Source organism: Triticum dicoccoides, chromosome 2B, assembly GCF_002162155.2.
Source record: "Triticum dicoccoides isolate Atlit2015 ecotype Zavitan chromosome 2B, WEW_v2.0, whole genome shotgun sequence".
In the NCBI taxonomy this organism is placed as follows: Eukaryota; Viridiplantae; Streptophyta; class Magnoliopsida; order Poales; family Poaceae; genus Triticum; species Triticum dicoccoides.
The window spans coordinates 502,237,505-502,250,998 of record NC_041383.1 but is presented as its reverse complement, the minus strand read 5'-3'; the positions used below and the strand labels follow the sequence as shown (position 1 = coordinate 502,250,998).

General features: G+C 46.1%; 2 protein-coding genes across 2 annotated transcripts; both read right to left on the bottom strand.

Moving 5' to 3' along the window:
* Nucleotides 1-473: 473 nt before the first annotated feature.
* Nucleotides 474-3,435, bottom strand: LOC119364486 (galactose mutarotase-like). The gene is made up of 5 exons (XM_037629964.1): nucleotides 3,103-3,435; nucleotides 2,874-2,923; nucleotides 1,568-1,691; nucleotides 1,389-1,496; nucleotides 474-1,294 (listed from the first exon to the last, which is right to left on the bottom strand). The coding sequence occupies exons 1-5, from the start codon at nucleotides 3,275-3,277 to the stop codon at nucleotides 672-674; spliced, it is 1,080 nt and encodes a 359-aa protein (XP_037485861.1). The 5' UTR covers nucleotides 3,278-3,435; the 3' UTR covers nucleotides 474-671.
* Nucleotides 3,436-10,758: 7,323 nt separating this feature from the next.
* On the bottom strand, nucleotides 10,759-12,647 carry LOC119364485 (galactose mutarotase-like). The gene is made up of 5 exons (XM_037629963.1): nucleotides 12,437-12,647; nucleotides 12,240-12,289; nucleotides 11,827-11,950; nucleotides 11,648-11,755; nucleotides 10,759-11,558 (listed from the first exon to the last, which is right to left on the bottom strand). The coding sequence occupies exons 1-5, from the start codon at nucleotides 12,612-12,614 to the stop codon at nucleotides 10,936-10,938; spliced, it is 1,083 nt and encodes a 360-aa protein (XP_037485860.1). The 5' UTR covers nucleotides 12,615-12,647; the 3' UTR covers nucleotides 10,759-10,935.
* Between the last annotated feature and the right edge of the window lie 847 nt (nucleotides 12,648-13,494).

Below are 13,494 nucleotides of genomic sequence, written 5' to 3'. Positions count from 1 at the left end.
AGTGCGCGTCAATATGCTCAAGATCTGAATCTTGCTAACAAAGCTTTGCACATCAGTTATCAAAATTTAAGGTTTATTTCGGGTCGCGCTGAAGCACTTCTTTAATATAATACAGACGCAGATGCTCATATATACGCACATACACTCATCTTTTATAAACGCGCACATACACCCTATCTCTATAAGCACCTCCGAGAGAGTGAGTCGGCACATCATCTTAAGATTTATGAAGTTGCCACAGACGCCTTAGTCGATGGGGACGTCTCTCCCTACTGAACACACACCGCCGGAATGTGTGGAATAAATGCAGAAAAATGTAAACACCAATGTCAATTCTGGGAGTTAAACTCTTATGGTCAAGGAATACCAGCGTACTTCTAATCATGAAACCACACAACGGTCGCGCTGAAGCTTTAAAGAGCTAACGTTTGCACACATTTTTTTTTGGAAATCGTGTTGAAGCGCTAAAGGGCTAACGTTTGCATATTTTCGTTTGCACTGCACAAACGCATGATTTTATTTTTCAAGCACCGTAGCCGCTCTGGTCTCACGGCATAACAGCATCCAGTCCCACGAATCGCGCCACCTCCAAATCCAGAATGAACACATCTACAATCCATTAACCAATGGTGGCACTACTACTACCATAGCGCAGCCATAGTCCAGCCTAGCTAGAAGGAGAAAGTGAAGCGCATGTCGTGCTTGTACACCTGGCCGGGCCTCACCGTCACCGACGGGAACTCGGGGTGGTTCACGGCGTCCGGGTACGCCTGCGTCTCAAGGCAAAACCCGCCGTACTGCTCGTACAGCTTGCCGCCCTTCCCCTTCGTGTGGTTAAGAAAGTTGCCGGTGTAGAGCTGCATGGCCGGCTGGTTGGCCCACAGCTCCAGCGCGCGCCCCGACTTGCCGTCCCGCGCCACCGCCACCTTCCGCATGCCCTCCCCGTCGATGACGTAGTTGATGTCGTACCCGTAGACTTTGCCGCCCATGACCTGCCTGATGCGCGCGCCGATTGGCATCGGCGTGCGGAAATCGTAGCTGGTGCCGGCCACGGGGTCGACGCGGCCGGACGACGGGAGCATCTCCACGTCCAGCGGGGTGTACCTGGACGCGGAGAGCTGGAGCGTGTGGCCCAGGATGTCGCCGCTGCCCTGCCCGCCCAGGTTCAGGTACACGTGCTGCAGGAAGTTCACCGGCGTCGCCTTGTTCAGCGCCGTCGCGTTCGTGCGGATGCTCAGCTCGTACGGGCCCGTCAGCTGGTACGTCGCGTACACGTCCAGGTCTCCGGGGAACCCTGCTCATTTGTCATTTTTAACCACGGCTGTTGATTGCGTTGCGCGACAAAAACTTGTGAAAAAATGGACCACATCACTGCATTTTTTTTGCACCTTGCTCTCCGTCGAAGCTGCGGTAGTACATGGTGATGTATGGGGAGTCGCCGCCGGCGACGTACTCCTTGACCGTCCATATCACCTTGCTGAACCCCCTTTTGCCACCTACAGTTCAAACGCGCAATCAATGGCAGGCACAACAAACCTCTGATCGAAGCAAGCAGACAATATCATACCATGAATTGCGTTCTTTCCGTCATTGATGTACGTATGGTATACTTTGCCGTCGAGGACGAAGCGGCCCCTGGCCATTCTCTGCGCCACCCTCCCATTTAGCGGCCCAAAGTAAGAGGTATCATTCTGAATAACCAGAGGAAACAGCAACTTGAAATTAACGTGGTGTCTCATCATGATGTCAAGTGTCTCATGAGGACAGCAATAAAGTTGAGAGATCAGGCGAATAATCGGACAAATCTTTGCTAGGATAAGATATGATTTCACATGCTTAGCGCGTTGCTTATATATACTATGTATGTACGGTGGCCTTTCAGATTTTGATGATAATATGGATCGGAGCAGCACGATGGAGCGATGGGGCCTGGTTGGCGATTGTCGTCATTGTCTACCAGCTCAAAGCTTGACGGCCTGTACACATGACTTTTCTCAAACTTGGTTGGTGTTGAGGTGTCATTTTCAACTAGTCTAGCATGACGGCTCGCAGATAAGCTTCTCTGAAAATCTGATTGATTGGTGGACGACTTAGCTCGTGCATGGAAAATTCTGTTGCCGGGCTGTTCTGATCTTGCCATATATGCTTTGACCACTCAAATCAAACTAATGGGAAGAGACTACAGTAGCAAGGGACGTGTGTGTATCACGGGCGAGGGTGGGGATTAGTAGACAATGAACGGAAGATCTGCAGCGCGTATGGCAGACGAGGGCCATCCCACGGCCAGAATTCTTTTAGAAAACAAAAGCTCTCCCTTCATCATTCCACGACCACAAGTTTTTATAGTTTCTTTTAGAGAGGTTGTTTCACATGGTGGGCAATTAGTGCACTACTCAAAATCACAAGAAGGATTGGATCCACCTATAGCTGCTTGTCGTTTCATTTATTTATTCATGATCATGTACTCTTGTCTGCTTAATTTTCTCTTCTCTGTACTTTTGATACTTACATGTAAGAGTTTTTCAGAAAATGTGAAGATGATGAGCTATTGACTATTGACAAAGTGGTGGTGAATACAGGGTATTCGGAAGAGCATGCCGGTATTGATGCTAGCCTAAAGGTTGAGTGATATTCTCCTCCTGACTCGTACTAACGGACTGTAATCAAGTAACAGGCACGCAAATGAAACCCAGCGATTGCCAGTTGAACAGACAGGAATTCAGTGGAACAGCCCATATATATGCCCTGAACCGAAAAAGAAAGAAGTAAAACAAGGAGTGACGCAACGCAATGTTCTATGACCAATCTACATTTCAGGCGGACGCTCAAGGAATGCAGCAAAGGTGATTTTTAGAAGGGTTCGGTGAACTTACAACATACTCAGCGAGGGTGTCCATGCCCAGCACAACATCAGCCAAATTCCCTGCAAAATAATTTGTTGCGAGGTTAGTGAGTATCACACGCCAAACGAAGGCAAGATCACACATAAGAGGCTATATGATTTTCTTGGTATGGGAACGAGATCTCTTTTCATTTTAGGGTGGAAACAAGATCTTTTTTGTTGTTGTTGTTTTTCGGGTAGAAGGAAGAAGATGAACGTACCTTTGGAATCAGGGACGAGGACGGACATGATGGTGGCGCCCCAGTTGGTCATCTTGACGGAGAAATCCCCTCTCTTGAGCTCGTACACGCCGACCATCTTCCTCGCATCGGCGCTGCCGGCCAGCGCGAGGACCGCGAGGCACAAGAGCGCGGGAAACACCGGAGCCCTCGCCATTGGAGGCCAACACGACGCTCGTAGGGACGAAGGAAGAAGAGGACGGCTGAGAAGATCACTGAACCAGGCTATCTCATCCAGAAAGGGCGGGCAGAGCTGTGATATAGGCCGGCGGACAGTTGCAAGGCTGGGCCTGGGCTGCAAGCTTCCTTTTAGACCAGGGATCTCTTTTTTAGGAGTAAAATACAGTATCTGTTGGAGAAAGGAAGGAAATAAAAAAAAAGGAAAACGAGGTCAAATTTTGGGTTGGCACGCGCTTGCGTACCCACGTGTTGCTTATGGTACCCCCACGGATCGATATCGACCCACCGGGCGTCTTCTTGTAGGCGTACTGCTGGCCGTCGGTTACTCGGTTGTGGACAGCGTCGGCCGCCCTCGTGCTCGCCGGGTCCCGGCGGTTGGACCAAAGTAACTAGCGGCGTTTGATCGTCTGACCCAGCCAAACAGATCGCTAGGCCCAAAAGCTTGACGAAGCAGGGATGTGCTGTGTTCCATGCGCTACAGCTGCTGAGAAACAGCCGGCGCAGGTCAGCAGTGAGAATGCTGCTGGTGGAAAGAATACAGCTGCTGAGATATGTTTGGTATGCCCTGGATGCTGCAAATGTTCTAATAGTGCTGATTAACATGGGTTAGCTTTTTTTTAGGAAATGAATTACGTACTAGCTGTTTTTGACCCAATCTTTGCATAATTGTCATGATTGAGACCTATTTAGCCCATTTTTACCTATTTTATTTACTGTTTAAAAGTGACTTAAGCCCGGTTGTAACGGTTTGGGAGTAGTCCGCATGTGTCATGTTGCAATGGTTTTCGTACGGTTTTTTCTCAATTAACCGGCCAATTCTCAATCAATCAGGCAAAACTTTTGCCTCTCCTTTTTGAGAGAACTGACTTAAGCATGTATTCTTTTACATGGAAAAGGATCCCGATCGATACCGGCTCGCGCCTGCTCGTGGTCCCTGTCACAGCTACCTCAGATCCTTATTCTTTTTTTTTCTTTGATTGATGAGAAGAATGACACACACAACAAACAAATCCCCCACCATCGTCTTCCTCACATGCGCTCCTCACGTGGAAGAGAAAAAATCGGCCGTTTTAAATACTGTTGAAAAAAAATGTCAAATCAAAATTTTATGGATTTTAAAAAAAGTTTAACCATTTGAGAAAAGTTCACAAAATTTGTAAAGAAATGCAAATTTGAAAAAGTTCAAAAATTGAAAACAGTTTGCAAAAAATCTCGAATTTCACAAAAGTTTGTGAATTTGAAAATAAGATAGTAATGAATTTGAAAAAGTTCACAAAAAAAGGAAAAAAGTTCATAGATTTCTAAAAAATCATGAATCTGAAAAAGTTAATCTATTTTGAAAAGAAAGTTTGCGGATTTTGAAAAAAATCGTAAAAATTAAAAAGAGTTAGTGAATTTGAAAAACTTTCATACATTTGAAAAAAAGTTAACGATTTGGAAAAAGTTCACAAATTTAAGAAAAGTGTTCATCGGTTTGCAAAAGTGTTAACAAATTTGAAAATTTCATGAATTTAAGAAAAGTTTGTGAATTTAAGAAAGGAAAACAAAATGAAAAAGAAAGAGACAAGTTGCCTAAGAAAAGAAGAATATGAAAACTCGATGGGACCGAAATAATTGCAAATGATTACGGAGAGTTGGCAAGGCCGTCTCGGTGGGACCGAGATCCATATCGGTGGATCTGATTTGTTAGGGTTTGGCAGTGGCAGTGTCTTGGTGAACTCGGTGGGTCCAGATTGAAAAGTTTCGGTGCGACCGTGTTGGATATTAGGGTTTTGGACAGATTTGGATAGAGAAAGTGGTTGAGGGTTTTGAAGGAATATCACTAAGAACTTGAGCCACCAGCTCATCATCAAAGCCTCATCCCCTTTTAATAGTACTAGATCATGGATGGTGTGCGTTGCTGCGCCCGTTTGTTTGTATTGAATATTAGTGTTCAACGGAAATATTGAATAATTGCTGGAACACAACGATTGGTGTACTTGACATATCTACCACAACCCGGATAACCATCCCCCAGGTGTAGTCCTAGTTCTTGTTTAGTCCATGCTATCAACACTTGGTTTCATTGTTTTAGGAAATCAAGTGCACACATTCCATGTCTCCTTTTTTCCTCCCAATAATTTTGAATCTTCTCGATCGAGAAGCACACCATTTGTTCCATGTTGTTGTTGCATGTCTTAGAAGCATAAAAATAATATATGTTAAAACATGCACACAAAGTAGACTCGAGTAAGATAAACCACATTTCCGGTGATGAAGACACAAACACATTTGAACTTAAATGCGATGGAGGAAGTTGGAACATGGTATCAAAAGAAAAGGGTAATCAACAACAAAGTTATCTAATCATTATGACCACCTACAGATAAATTGTAGTAACCCTTATTGAAAACACCTGCATATTGTAACTTCAGGCCTTCCTCGTACTTTAACTCATGTCCATAGTTTGGTTACACTGATTTTTCATAACACAAACCTAAGCAAATAGTGTATTAGAATGCACTAAGTAATTAGAATTATCAAAAATAATATTTATTAACTTTCCCCAAGTGAGTATAGAAATTTATCTCTTCTCTCCACTTCTTTCAGCACAAAGTGTTTATCATCGTTGGTCCTGTAGGCTGTAGTGGAGACCTCAATTTCACATCTCACCGTACAAATATGAGATTTTATTTTCAGAGAAATAACAAAGAAACATCTGATGCGGAAACAGAAGATATGTTAATCTTACAATATACCATAACTTGAGTGTTTTTTTACTAACATGGAGTACTTGAATTATAAGCATGTGGATCTCTCTATACTGTTGTGACGCCCCCGATTCAATCGTACACTAATCATGCACGCAAACGTGTACGATCAAGATCAGGGACTCACGGGAAGATATCACAGCACAACTCTAAAAGTAAAAATAAGTCATACAAGCATCATTAGGAGAGATTTACTATAGCCTAATTATCCGGGCGTTACAACTGTGGATCTCTACATTGCTCCTCTTATCTTATAACATATATAAATTATATGTATGCAGAATTGAGTACTCTGAAATTAAGGTAAAAATAGTAAAGTACCTCGTTAGTAATTCTCATAAGATTTTGATGTGATGCTCCCTAGGTGTGGGCACTGTGACAAGACCGAACACGAAAAATCCATATGCAACAAGGGTTCACATCTTTAAGGATAGTGATTCTGCTTACCTGTGTACCTAGGAACTGCCCATCTCTTTCAGCCATGTGATGGTCGATCCATGTTCATAGAAACCTTTGTAAGAAGGCCAAATCTTTCGGCCATGCGATGATACAGTTTTTAAAAGTCATATACGAATAAGAAACCTTGATATCAGAATGAGACAACCCAGGAAAAAAAGTGTATGAAGATAAAGGGAACTATGAATCAGCAAAACCCAAAAAATTCATGCCTCAAATAAGCTTCGAAGATCCTCTCATTCTCCTGTAAACCAAGTTTCAATGTCATCCTTTGCTACCACATCCTCACTGATCACCACTCAGAACCGCAAGTACCTCACCTGAATAAATCCATTGCTAGATAATTGATAACAAAAGGATCAATACCAAGTTTAATGAGCCATTCGCACAAACACAAACTTGCAGTAAAATAATGGGAAGATCATTCCTGAATATGAGGAATTAACACAAACATATAACACAATGCGATGGAGATGATCAAACAATGGGGAGACAACCTCAACTTATAGATTGCCTGCTGCAAACAAAATATATAATCAGCAACTTGTCCATAGCAATCAATCAAACTTACAAAGTGGTTACGCAGAATTTTCAACACAAATCTAATTAGGAGCCCTGTTTACAAACATCCATAAACACCGACTACCATCAATAGCAAGATCTGAGCAAAAAAGAACTACTTGTAAGCTGCTTCGACAACACTATGTATCTGTCGTCTTTTCTTTCCCGTTCTTGTTACCGGTTGTTTGCAGCTGTTAAGTGGTTGTAACGAGGGCCTTGTGTAATCCCTGGCCGGTTGATGGCTTTGTTAATTCAAAGTCGGGCTCTCCTTGAGCCTTCTTGTAAAAAAGATGCATATTGGGGAAGGAGAGTGGGAGCTTCTAGTGTTGTTAGTAGCATATGGAGAGAAACAAAGGCATTGATCAATTTTTGACTAAAGGATTCTCGCGACAGTTGGAGCTCAGGATTCGACCTTGGTTGCTGATGCAACTTGTAGTACGAATTGCAGAAAAAAATCAACCTTCATCTATCTCGAAATAAGTGACAACCGAGGGATGTGATTGTTGGGGGGCACGCGCTGTCAGCGGGCGTGATTGTCCACGAAGGCGGCGATGGCGTTCAAGGAATCCCCCATCAACCATTTATAAACAGAGCGAGCAACTAATGCCATGTTTGTTTCATAAGTCTTAGGACTTTTTTAAGTCCCAACTTATAAGTCAGAAGTCCCTAGCTGTTTGTTTACAGAGACTTATAAGTCCAGAGTCCCTACCTGTTTGTTTACAGGGACTTATAAGTCCATGTTGCACCGCTGCAACGAGGCTCGGGAGAGGGCCTGTCCGGCGATTGGAAGCACCGCTGCAACGAAGCGAGGCAGAACGAACCGAGGCGAGGCGGCGACGGGGCGGCGAACCAAGGCAGAACGAACCGAGGCGGGGCGGCGACGGGGCGGCGACGGGGCGAGAGGCGGGGCGGCGGCGGCGATTGGACCGAGAGGCAGGCGACGTGCGGGGAACGAGCCTGGAGCGACGCGGGGTAGCTCCGGCCCGGGATAAGCCCCAATAAGCTCCTCCCCGAGAGTCTTATTTGATAAGTCCCAAATCACCACAATAAATCCCAATAAGTCACTTGTGTTTGGTTTAGGTGGGACTTATAGGGACTTTTTTAAGTCCCTAAACCAATAAGTCCCTGGAAACAAACACCCTCTAAGGCGTTGAGGAGGAGCTACTTGAACTGGAGTCATCACCTAAGATGCTCGTAGCTTCTTCGTTGCCGCTTCTACAGCCTGGTCAGAGCTTCACGATCTAGCGCGTGGCCATCGGCTAATAAACCCTCACTCTCCCGTGATACCGTGATAGGCAATCTGTTTGCTGGAGCACCAAGGGTGAGGGAGAGCACTAGGAGATGAAGCTATATGCGAGTGCAGTAACTGAAGCGGCTGTAGGTTGGGGAAAACGCACACCTCCATTAGTCGTCGCCCGTGAGTGGCGCACATCGCTCGCGGTGAATGCTCCCTGGAATTGAAAATTCATTGTCTTCTTGAATGCTTCAACTATAGCGAGTCAGTTTCACCCCTCCGCTTCACCGACCAGTTGAGCCGAAGCTTCCCCTCTACCTGCATCGACGTGCGCATCGGGAGGGTCGAACTAGCACGGCAGGGTAGTCTTGGTCCGCGACCAGTAACCGTGCGAACCGCATAGCCAACACTCGCCACTCACCAGCAACCGTGCAACTCACTTTTTTTCCTCGAGAGAAGCGACCGACTGTCTCTACTCCTCTCGACGGAGCAAGTCCTCTTCCGCTCCAAACGATCTACACCACATAACGCTACAAGGGAGGAGAGAGCTCCTCTCGACGATTTTTTTCTCGCCCTTCAAAAGTTGTTATGGACGGCAAAGCGATTACGACAAACTAAAGCCCATTAGGCCCAGTTAACAGGAGATCGTGGATTTTGTTACGGGAGAAGCGACCCAGCCCATGCAGCCCAATTTGCACAACAGAGGAAGGCCGGACGGGATTAGAGGGAAATCCAACCGCCAGAAACGCCCAAAACTTGACATCTGATGGCCAAACATGATAATGGTCTGAGAGGGCTCTGATAGTGCTCAGCTATAATGTCTTTAAATTGGCTTTCCTATAGACTCAATGTGATCTTGGATCACTTAATCAAAAATGAAGAGTCTTGAGTTTTTGCCAATCCATATCTTTAGCATTTTGAGGAGTCCATATCTCTAATCCTTGCGATGCCAATCATTGAACTTCCTGAAATCTTTCACTTGAATAGATATTAGTTCAATGAAATATATGTTGTTATTAATTACCAAAACCACCTAAGGATTAGTTGCACTTTCAAGTTCCTAGCTCGTCACCGCAGAAAAGGTCTATGCGGAGGGACGAATAGGAGGGTTATGAGGCAGAGGATAGAGAAGAAAAAATATGGTGTGTGTGCCATGACGGCATCCGTGCTGTAGGATGTGGGAGAAGGGGCCGAGATGAACGGTAGCGGCGATGATGCCACTACAGCAAGACACGGGGAAGAGATCGAGAAGAACCACGCCGGCGATGGCGTCAGTATAACAGGATGCGAGGTAAAAAGCCTAGAGGAATGATTAAGGAGTGTTTTAAATTAGACCAAGCATATGCATATGTACACTCACGAGGATGATGTAGATCTACTCGTCTACGATCACTAACAAAAACGTGCAAAATGTAAGTCGTGTGGAACTGCGAGATGAAGCTACTGGGCAACCAAACACACCCCTACTGTTACAAACGCATGATTTTATTTTCCAAGCACCGTAGCCGTTCTGGGCTCACCGCATAACAGCATCCAGTCCCACGAATCGCGCCACCTCCAAATCCAGAGTGAACACATCTACGGCCCATTAACCAATGGTGGTACTACTACTACTGGGGGATTTCCTATTTGGCGCATATGCGCCCGCTTGCGAACCGGCGCCTGAAGCGCTCGCGCGATGGGCCAGCCCAATAGGTTTTTTTCTCTCTGTTTTAATCAGCAAAAACACATGTGTTAGCCACAGACCTCGTGCATGCAGTACCCTGGGGGCAACCAGCACGACAACACACATGATTTTGTTTAGAATGAACTTTTACTCTCTTTTAGCTTTTCCGTTTTTACATTTTTCTGTTTTCCTTTTTTCCATTTTCGTTTTCTGTTTTTTCCTTTTTCTTCTTCCGAGTTTGATGAACTTTTTTTTTCAAATCGATGAACTTTTTTCAGATTTGTGAACTTTTTTTCAAATTCGATAAACTTTTTTTCAAATCCGACGAACTTTTTTTGAATCTGATGAACTGTTTTCAAAATCGATGAACTTTTTTTCAAAATTCGATGAACTTTTTTCAAAATTCGATGAACTTTTTTTCAAATTCGATGAACTTTTTTCGAATTCGATGAACTTTTTTCAAAACCGATGAACTTTTTTTGATTTGACGAACTTTTTTCAAAACCGATGAACTTTTTTCGAATCTGATGAACTTTTTTTGAATTTGATAAACTTTCTTCGAATTCAATGAACTTTTAAAAAAATCAATGAACCTTTTTCATTGTTTTGAAACTTTTCTTAAAAATTGATGATTTTTTTGAATTCACATTTTCTTTTTTTGAGATAATTTATATTGAGTATATATTAATGTTTTACTGCAAGAAACGGTTAACTAGCTCTATTTTCTTGTAGTAGACAGCAAAGTTAGTTTGGTCTAGTGGTTGGTGAGGTGCACTCACAGCAATCCGGTCCTGAGTTCGAATCCCCAGCGGTCCTCACTTTTTATTGCTTTTTCACTTCAACAGCCAAGCGCGCGTTGGGCCGGCCCATTCCAGCGACGCTGCAGGCGCCGGCTCGTTAACCGGCGCCTGCAGCACTGACTAGGAGCTCCCTACTACTGGCGTACCGCAGCCATAGTCCAGCCTTAGCTAGAAGGAGAACTTGTAGAGCATGTCGTGCTTGTACACCTGGCCGGGCCTGACCGTCACCGACGGGAACTCGGGGTGATTGACGGCGTCCGGGTACGCCTGCGTCTCAAGGCAAAACCCGTCGTGCTGCTCGTACAGCTTGCCGCCCTTCCCCTTGGTGTGGTTCAGGAAGTTGCCGGTGTAGAGCTGCATGGCCGGCTGGTTGGCCCATAGCTCCAGCGCGCGCCCGGACTTGCCGTCCCGCGCCACCGCCACCTTCCGCATTCCCTCCCCATCGATCACGTAGTTGATGTCGTACCCGTAGACTTTGCCGCCCTTGACCTTCCGGATGCGCGCGCCGATCGGCGTCGGCGTGCGGAAGTCGTAGTTCGTGCCGGCCACCGGGTCGACGCGGCCCGACGACGGGAGCAGCTCCTCGTCCATCGGGGTGTACCGGGATGCGGAGAGCTGGAGCGTGTGGCCCAGGATGTCGCCGCTGCCCTCCCCGCCCAGGTTCAGGTACACGTGCTGCAGGAAGTTCACCGGCGTCGCCTTGTTCAGCGCCGTCGCGTTCGTGCGGATGCTCAGCTCGTACGGGCCCGTCAGCTGGTACGTCGCGTACACGTCCAGGTCTCCGGGCAATCCTGATTAATAATTGGTTGCAATCATGATTTGCCAAACGACATGACGGTTTTTTGAATGGTAAAGAATTTGGCCGTATCGTTTTTCCTACCTTGCTCCCCGTCGAAGCTCCGGTAGTACAGCGTGATATACGGGGAGTCGCCGCCGGCGACGTACTCCTTCACCGTCCAGATGACTTTGCTGAATCCCCTGTGGCCACCTATAACAACGGGAAATTAATTACCGCGTGTTATCGCGGGTAGCTCTTTGACAGAATCGAACAATGCATACCATGGATGGAGTTCCTGCCGTCGTTGATGTACGTATGGTATACTTTGCCGTCGAGGACAAAGCGGCCCCTGGCCATTCTCTGCGCCACCCTCCCATTTAGCGGCCCAAAGGCAGAGTTATCACTCTGAATGACCAGAGGAAACAGCAACTTAAATTAACGTGGTGTCTCATCATGGTGTCAAAAAAAAAAAAACGCGGTGTCTCATCAGGACAGCAATGAAGTTGAGAGATCAGGCGGATAATCGGGCCTATCTTTGCTAGGAAAAGAAATGATTCCATATTATGAATCGAAAAAAGAAAGAAACAAAACGAGCAGCGGCGCAATGTTCATTCTATGAGCAATCTACATTTCAGACGGACGCTGAAGGAACAATGCAGAAAAGATAATTTTGAGAAGGTTTCAGTCAACTCACAACATACTCAGCGAGGGTGTCTTTGCCCAGCACAACATCGGCCAAATTCCCTGCAAAATAATTTGTGCGAGGTAAGCGAGTCTCACACGCCACAGGAACGCAAGATCACACATAAGAGGCGATACGATTTTATTGGCATGAGAAACAAGATCTTTTGTCCTTGTTTTTTGGGGGTAGAGAGAAGAAGATGAACATACCTTTGGAATCAGGGACGAGGACCGACATGATGGTGGCGCCCCAGTTGGTCATCTTGACGGAGAAATCCCCTCTCTTGAGCTCGTACACGCCGACCATCTTCCTCCTCGCATCGGCGCCGCCGGCCAGCACGAGGACCGCGAGGCACAAGAGCGCGGGAAACACCGGAGACCTCGCCATTGGAGGCCAACACGACGCTCGTAGGCACGAAGAGAAGATCACTGAACCAGGCTATCTCATCCAGAAGGGGTGGGCAGAGCTGTGATATATAGGCGGACAGTTGCGAGGCTGGGCCTGGGCTGCAAGTTTCTTTTAGAGTAGGATCTCTTTTTTTAGTAGTATATAAAATACAGTATCTTTTTAAATAGTATCTAAAATACAGTATCTCTTTTTTAAATAGTATCTAAATACAGTATCTAAAATCCCCTAAAAAAAATCTAAAATACAGTATCTGCTTGAGAAAGAAAATAAAAAAGAAACGCGGTCAAAATTTTGGGTTGTCAGGCATTTGCGTCCCCACGTGTTGCTTATGGTGCCCACTGGGCGTACTGCTGGGCGTCAGTTACTCAGAGCATCTCCAGCCATTCGGCCCCTCGGGGATTTGAAATAGCGTCGTCTGAGGGCGAACCGGCGATAAATTTGACGTAGAGGCGGTAGGTTTCCAGTCGCCGCCCCAAGGTCGCCCTAGACACCGTTTTTTAAAACCATACTTCCCCAAAATTCGGCCAAACACGACATAGAATTGGGCGAAATTTAGGTTTTCATTGATTTTTGTACATATTTAAAACATAATTTGAAAAAAAAACAAAGTCTACGCTGCCCCCACCGCCCGTCGCGCCGCCTTGGGCCTACACGCCGAAGATCTTGCAGAAGGCGTTGTAGTCGCCGCCGTCGTCCTCCTCCTCCTCCTCCTTCTTCATGCCACCGCCGTCCTTGCTACTTCCCTGTCCTGGGTCGCCTTGGCGGACGGGTTTGGTTGGCGCCGGTGTCTCATCGTCACTGTCCTCGAGGACGATGACACCACCCTCATCGCGGCCGCGGCGTGATACGTCTCCATCTT

Bases quoted from the DNA above. Each gene is read 5' to 3' on its own strand.
- LOC119364486 (XM_037629964.1), bottom strand. From the start codon at position 3,277: ATGGCGAGGGCTCCGGTGTTTCCCGCGCTCTTGTGCCTCGCGGTCCTC. The intron at 2,924-3,102 runs GTACGTTCATCT...ATTATTTTGCAG, and splicing joins CCTCGTCCCTGATTCCAAAG to GGAATTTGGCTGATGTTGTG. The intron at 1,295-1,388 runs GTGCAAAAAAAA...ACAAATGAGCAG, and splicing joins CAGCTTCGACGGAGAGCAAG to GGTTCCCCGGAGACCTGGAC.
- LOC119364485 (XM_037629963.1), bottom strand. From the start codon at position 12,614: ATGGCGAGGTCTCCGGTGTTTCCCGCGCTCTTGTGCCTCGCGGTCCTC. The intron at 12,290-12,436 runs GTATGTTCATCT...ATTATTTTGCAG, and splicing joins CCTCGTCCCTGATTCCAAAG to GGAATTTGGCCGATGTTGTG. The intron at 11,951-12,239 runs GTGAGTTGACTG...CTGGTCATTCAG, and splicing joins ACACCCTCGCTGAGTATGTT to AGTGATAACTCTGCCTTTGG.